This window comes from Pseudorca crassidens, chromosome 14, assembly GCF_039906515.1.
Source record: "Pseudorca crassidens isolate mPseCra1 chromosome 14, mPseCra1.hap1, whole genome shotgun sequence".
NCBI lineage: Eukaryota > Metazoa > Chordata > Mammalia > Artiodactyla > Delphinidae > Pseudorca > Pseudorca crassidens.
Window position 1 is genome coordinate 38,793,617 of NC_090309.1, and position 6,964 is coordinate 38,800,580.

Genomic DNA, 6,964 nt, shown 5'->3' on the forward strand with positions numbered 1-6,964 from the left:
GCATGTTTTTAAACTGCTGCAATGTATTCCATCAAATATATATATGTAATATATGGTGTATATATATAAAATATTCCTAATATAATCATAAATTCCTGGGAGAGAGTTGTGTGTGTGGCATGTATATATATGAAATATTCCTAGTATATAATAACATATATTCCTAGAAGAGAGTATGTGTGTGTGTATACATACACACACACACACAGACACACACATACACACAAACACGTATAAGCTACTGGGTCATGAACGTTCTCTAAGCTCTGCCTTCATTCTGCATTTCCTTCCAGAAAGCTTGCATCTCACTGGCAAGGTTATTAGAGCTCCTTGTATCACAGTCCAACCCCAGGTCATTTATTATTTTTTTAATTCGTTGTTAAAGTGGTGGAACTTAAAATAGGACTAAGGAATCCGCGGTTTTGCACCTGGCTAGGCGCTCAGCAGGAATGGGTTCCCCCGCACTCCTCTCCCCTCCAGGGAGCCCCACGCCTCGGTCCTGCAGTGCGGCCGCGCGTGCGCCCGGGCCCCCAGCGCCCTCGCCTCCCGGTTGCCGTGGGAACCTCAGAGCACCACAGCGCCCGAAGACGCAGCAGTGAGCCAGTACCAAGGCCAGAGCATGGAGCTGCCAGATCCGGTCCGCCAGAGGCTGGGAAACTTCAGCCGGACCGTGTTCAGTGACTCCAGCCGGACCGGGCCGGAGTATAACGAGGGTCCGGGTGAGTGGCGGAGGCCCAGCGCAGGACGTGTGGCCCTCGGAAGACCTGGCGCGGGTTTTGGAGCGGCCAGATTTTGCCCAGACCTAAGATGGCGGTTTCGCCTTCAGGTGGTTCTCCGCAGTGCGGGAAGCTCCTTGGAGGAGGGGCCAGGCCGAGGGATGGGGCTGAGATGGGGACCAGATACCCCGGCCCCGTAACCCAGCAGGTTCCGGGTTGATGGTGCTGTGACCTGGCCGGCTAATGGCAAACGGGGCGGCTGAGGTGGCGCCGGCCTTCCTCAAAAAAGAATATAAAAGCCGCCTTCGCAGCCCGCGTCCGGTCCCTTGCCCTCCGAGAACGCTGAGAAGGCCGACTTTGCTTTTCCTCTACAGCATTCGCCCTGGCTTTTCTGGCCAGGGTGGAGTGGAAACAGCCCAGGCAATCCCTTCTTTCCACTAACTATCCCCTACCCAGTAAAATATCTTTTCCTTTTCTCCTTTCCTAGCAGAACAAGTACTTTCCACCACAAGTCCATTTTCTGGCAGAAGACATGGAAAGAAATTTTATTTTAAACGCTATCCAATACAGAGTGGCACCTGCCACTCTAGCAACGCCTTCAACAAAACTCGCACTCTCCCTGCCTTCTCCTTCCCATCCCCTATTTATACTTCTTGTCCTAAATCAAGTAACAAAATACCACGATGCTACATCCAACATGACAAGTGACAACGCAGTTTTCTGCAAAACAGTTTCCCTCTCTTAAATCATGATAGACAACATACTGTCAACCAAACCCACGCAGCTTTTATCACTGAACTGTGCTGGGAAATAGAAATCTTTTCCTCTTGTTTGGTTTAGGGATTTTTTAAAGGGGGCAAAGAAAAGTCATTTCCCATCGTTTCAATTTTTCACCCTGTTTACTTGCCTGTCCTCTGAATTTAGGCCTGGTCTTGATTTAGGATGTACAGAGAAAAACATAATGTGAAAAATTAGGTTATTATGTTTTTGATTCTAAAGCCAAGGCACTAAAATCTGATGATATAAAGTATCAGGGGTTTTCTGTAAAGGGCCAGATAGTAAATATTTTAGACCTTTCAGGCCGTAGGTCTCTGTGGCAGTCATAGGTAATGGTAATTGAATAGACATGGCAGTGTTCCAATAAAACTTTATTTGTGAACACTAAAGTTTGAATTTCATGATTTTCAGTGTCACAAAATATTATTATTCTTTGATATTTTTTCCTCAACCATTTAAAAATGTGAAAAAACATTTTTAGCTCACTTGCTGTACAAAAACAGGCAGCTGGCTGGTAGTTTGCCCACCCCTGATTTAGATTACATAATGTTTTAATTTAAATTCCGTTTACAGAAGTCAACTTGTACTTTTGCAGAATTTAGTAAATTCATGTCTTGTGCTTTCAAGGTTAATTTACATATTAACTTGATTTTCAACTGCATGATGGTAAGTTTGATCTGAAATATAGACATAACTCTTAAGATGCTCATGTACAAAATTCTCAACATAAAAACTTCTTCGCAAAATTTGACTACAGTGTTTGCTCTAAAGGTATTAAAATTTTCAGCTTAACTAATTTATCACTATTTTTCCACATTTTCTTCCTTGTGGATCTGAATTAGGTTTGATTATTTGTACTGTAATTGCAAGCGTGTATTATGACCACAGCTGACCAAGAGTTGTACTATTGTTATGAGAAAATCCTAGGCAAGTGAGTTACCTTCAGATTTAACAGACTATAAGAATGCATTCCTTTATTAGTGGTAATTTAATAAATGGGTGCAAGCAAAAGTAGACATAATAATCAGGGATATTCTTGGAGCTAAAGGAAAAACCTGGCTGTGAGAGACCATGACTATCTTATATTTTAAAACTGTTAAATGATAGATATAAAATACTCAGATGCGGAGAAAAAGACATTAAAATCTGTTTTTAAGAAATTTATTTTAGGGGCTTCCCTGGTGGTGCAGTGATTAAGAATCTGCCTGCCAATGCAGGGGACACAGGTTCGAGCCCTGGTCCAGGAAGATCCCACATGCCACGGAGCAGCTAAGCCTGTGTGCTGCAACTACTGAGCCTGCGCTCTAGAGCCCACGAGCCACAACTACTGAGCCTGTGTGCCACAGCTACTGAAGCCCACGCGCCTAGAGCGAGAGCTCTGCAACAAGAGAAGCCACCGCAATCAGAAGTCTACACACCACAACCAAGAGTAGCCCCCGCTAGCCACAACTAGAGAAAGCCCACGCACAGCAACAAAGACCCAACACAGCCAAAACTACATAAATAATTTTAAAAAATATTTATTTTAGAGCCTTTGTAAATTCTTTCATTTAGAGCAGTGGATTTCAAAATCTATATCTGCTCTTAAATTGTTGGAATTTAGTCAAATTGAGGATGCATTTGTAGGGCCCAATTTAAAAAATCAAATTCTTAATTTAGGACCCTTCTCCCTTATATGAAAGCAAAAGATACTATGTAATCAGCCTTAGATAAATGAAACTCATGTATCATGAATGGCTACACTGGTAATGCCCTTATAATAGTATGTTTTCATTCATTCATTAATGAATTCATTAATTCATTCTTTCTGCTTATGCATATTTGGTATTTTCCATGTGTAAAGCAAGATGCTAGGTTCTATGAGGGCCTCAAATTTGGGTAGAATGTGGGCTGTGCTTACAATGAGCCTGTGTATAAGTAAAAGAGAAGGAAAAAGGACTCATATTTATTGAGTCCCTACTAAGTGCCAGGCATAGTGCTAGGGTGAAGTAATTTATATTATCTTTAATCTTCACAAGCAACCTGTGAGGTAATTTTAATGTTACTGTTTTACAGGTGAATAAATTAAGGCTCAAAGAGGTTAAATAATTTATTCCAAGTCTGGCATCTAGAGTTCTGAGGGAGTCTGGGGGGCTCCGGGTTTACTTGGACTCCAGAGCTCATTGTCTCTTCAGTAACCAGATTGTGTCTCAAGTGAGGGGAGTGTGGCTCTTTGCTAGCACTTCTTACACATAGACTAGAGTGATAAGTACCTAGAGGGGAAAGAGATTTCTGCTGGAGTGGGGGAATGGGATCAAGAAAGGATTTATGGAAAAAGTGGCATTGAATTGGATATGAATGAACAGGTAGGATTAGGATATGCTGAAAAGGGGTGTCTGTTTAATTATAATTTGGGGAGGTTAGATTTTGCATGAGATTAGTTTATATGTGAGAGATTAGTTGTTACGTATTTTATGTGTTCATTTCATAGGCTCTTTACACAGAACTCTACAAAGGAGGTAATGATTATTATTGTTATCTGTTCAATAGGATTCGTATTGATATTCCACATTTAATTTATACCAGTAGTATGCAAAAAAGTCAGCAGACTGTAATGGGAAAATGATAAAGTAATTGAAAAATATGAAACACACCCCCAAGTAGCCAACATAGGAACTAAATAGTATTATGATGACTATTTCCTTTCACTGTCAATGATTATAAATAGGCTTAAAATCTGGAGTTTCGTTAAGCTGCTGCTATGGTTATTAATTCTAAGGAACTAAAGGACGTATAGGGCAGAGACCAGGGTTAAGAGTTTGTTCCTTTTCTCTCTCTTTCTTCCGTAGATAATGAAATGGTTTCCAGTTTGGCATTGCAGATGTCACTTTATTTTAACACTTATTTTTTCCCACTTTGGTGGGTGAGCAGCATTACGATGCTTCAGATGAAGGTAAATCTACACTTTACTACTTCTGCTGAGGTCTCTTCTGCCGTCCCTAGCATTGTTACATTGTCAATAAAATTAAAGTTCTTTATATTTTTTTTTAATCTCAGGTCAGTCTTACTATATGTGAGATTTTATGAACATGTTTTTTTTTTGTTTTTTTTAGTATTCAATCTTGCCTGATTACTACAAATTCATTGTGGTCACCGTTATCATCCTAATAACCTTAATTGAAGCTATCAGGTTGTATCTGGGCTACATGGGGAACCTGCAGGAGAAGGTAGGCTCTTCTTTCCTTTCTCTCAGTGCTACACATAAATGCAGTAAGATTTTCCTAACAAGGAAAAGGCAGTGAGATGGGATGGAAGGAGCAAAGGCCTGTAGTTAAGGCCTAGCTCCAACTTCACCACATCTGTCACTGTGGTCTGTTTGCTTAATCTCTTGAGCCTTGGTTTCTTCACATATAAAATTGGGGAAATATTTACTTCACAGATTTGTTAGGATTAAGTAATTTATATAAAGTACCTGAACATAGCAAACACTTAAGAAGTGATAGTTTTCCCTCTTCTCACCAGTCTTGAAAATACTTGGTCAATTAAACGTGATTATTTAGATCCTGAATAAGAGAATGGGGGGAAATGATAAACTCATTTCCTCTGCAAGGCTCATGTTTTCTGAATCATCATGCTGCCTAAGCATTTACAGTTACCAGAATTTAGGGATAATCCCTAAAGATTTCTGTGTTCTTTCAGGCCCTTCATAAGGACCTGTCCCAGCCTGTCCCACTGTATACTGTCCCAAGTATTTCTTGCTTTTTCCTAATCCAAGCATCCATTCCAGGTGATGTGTTGTTTCCCAGTCATACTCATTCCACATCTTTGCTTACTTAAGTTCTTGCCTCTTCCTCCTTCTACCCAACTTTAAAAGCCTACCTCCTTGAATTCTGTCTTTTACCTACCCTACTTACCCTCTTATTTCTTGTAGCATTTAGTCTATAATGCTAAGTTGTGCATTTCATTATTCACTGTAGTATTCTAGGACTGTCCCATAAGTAAGTTTTCTCTTCCAGTCTAGACTGTAAGTTTTCTGAGGACAAGGACCATGTTGTATTCCTTTTGATTTACAGAGCTCAAAATGTACGTTCACCGTAGTGCCATCAAGTAGTATCACTTGCTTATTGATGCAAACAGAAGCCTGTACTTCACTGATCTGATACTCATCATGTGTGTCATTGCAGGTTCCTGAGCTGGCTGGCTTTTGGCTTTTGAGCCTTCTATTGCAGTTGCCTTTAATTCTATTCTTGCTCTTTAATGAAGGCCTAACGAATCTGCCCTTAGAAAAAGCAGTACATATCATCTTCACTATATTCCTTACTTTCCAAGTTGTTTCGGCATTTCTTACCCTAAGGAAAATGGTAAATCAGTTGGCAACTCGTTTCCACCTCCAAGACTTTGACCGGCTCTCTGTGAGCAGAGGAGACATGAGAAGAGTGAGATCCTGTATAGAAGAGATTTGACCCAGTGCTGTTGAGTGAAAATCTGAAAGATCATTCTAGAAAACTTCAGGAATTAGGAAAACACCAGAGGGCTAGCACGAGAAAAAGGATAAAGCAAGTGTTTTGAACTGTATGCTCTCTGGCTCTGAAATTCCAAGGTTGGGGGGCAATGATAAGACTATTTGCACATCACATGAAAGCAGTAAATCAACCCTAAAGCCTACGTGTTGTCTACCTGATGTCAAATATCTGAAATTTTTTGTTGTTGTTGACTTTTTCAGGTGTGTAAAAACCTGTATTGGTGGCATTACATCTTTACTGTAATATTTCTAGTTAGTACCTATAACTAGAAATGTGTATATTTCTTTTAACCTTGTTGGCTATCTATGTGTTGGCAGTATGTCTGAAGCACGTGGAAATGCTTGTCAGTATTCCGATGTATTAGACTACATTTGTAAACTAAGACACCAAATTTTCATGTCTGCTAGGGTCTTAGCTGTTATGCTGAGGTTAAGAAGAAAACAGGTGGATTATCATGCTATTTAAGAAATGTTTTTATTCTAAAATTGTTACTTTCATAAAACCGTGTTCAGGGACTTCCCTGGCAGTTTGGTGGTTAAGACTTCACCTTCCAGTGCAGGGGATGCAGGTTTGATCCCTGGTCGGGGAGCTAAGATCCCACATGCCTCACGGCCAAAAAACCAAAACATGAAACAGAAGCAATATTGTAACAAATTCAATAAAGACTTTAAAAATGGTCACATCAAAAAAACTTTCAAAAAAATAAATAAGTAGATAAATAAAACCGTGTTTGGTATTTATGGCGGTGGTGTGTAAAATGTCTTTACAATAAGGTATAAAATATTTATGTTAAAGTATCTGTAGGAATCATTCCTGTCTTGTACAGTTCTTTTGGGCTGTGGGTTTGTTATTTTTATTACAGAGTTCGCTTGGATGTATCTGAACATTATTTTTAAATGACTATTGGATTGTCTTAAGGGATATAATGTTTTCTGTCCTATAGGGAAATGTGCCTTTATAAGTAATGTA

At 39.9% G+C, this 6,964-nt stretch overlaps 1 protein-coding gene across 1 annotated transcript; it reads left to right on the forward strand.

Moving 5' to 3' along the window:
- The first annotated feature begins 427 nt into the window (after positions 1–427).
- Positions 428–6,719, forward strand: TMEM17 (transmembrane protein 17). Its single transcript, XM_067704933.1, has 4 exons — positions 428–719; positions 4,322–4,425; positions 4,586–4,699; positions 5,657–6,719. The coding sequence occupies exons 1-4, from the start codon at positions 620–622 to the stop codon at positions 5,933–5,935; spliced, it is 597 nt and encodes a 198-aa protein (XP_067561034.1). The 5' UTR covers positions 428–619; the 3' UTR covers positions 5,936–6,719.
- The last annotated feature ends 245 nt before the right edge of the window (positions 6,720–6,964 follow it).

What these genes read in the sequence shown, in the direction of transcription:
- TMEM17 (XM_067704933.1), top strand. Translation starts at nt 620, where the DNA reads ATGGAGCTGCCAGATCCGGTCCGCCAGAGGCTGGGAAACTTCAGCCGG. An exon ending in TTACGATGCTTCAGATGAAG is followed by an intron (nt 4,426 to 4,585) that starts GTAAATCTACAC and finishes TGTTTTTTTTAG; the next exon opens with TATTCAATCTTGCCTGATTA. An exon ending in TGGGGAACCTGCAGGAGAAG is followed by an intron (nt 4,700 to 5,656) that starts GTAGGCTCTTCT and finishes GTGTCATTGCAG; the next exon opens with GTTCCTGAGCTGGCTGGCTT.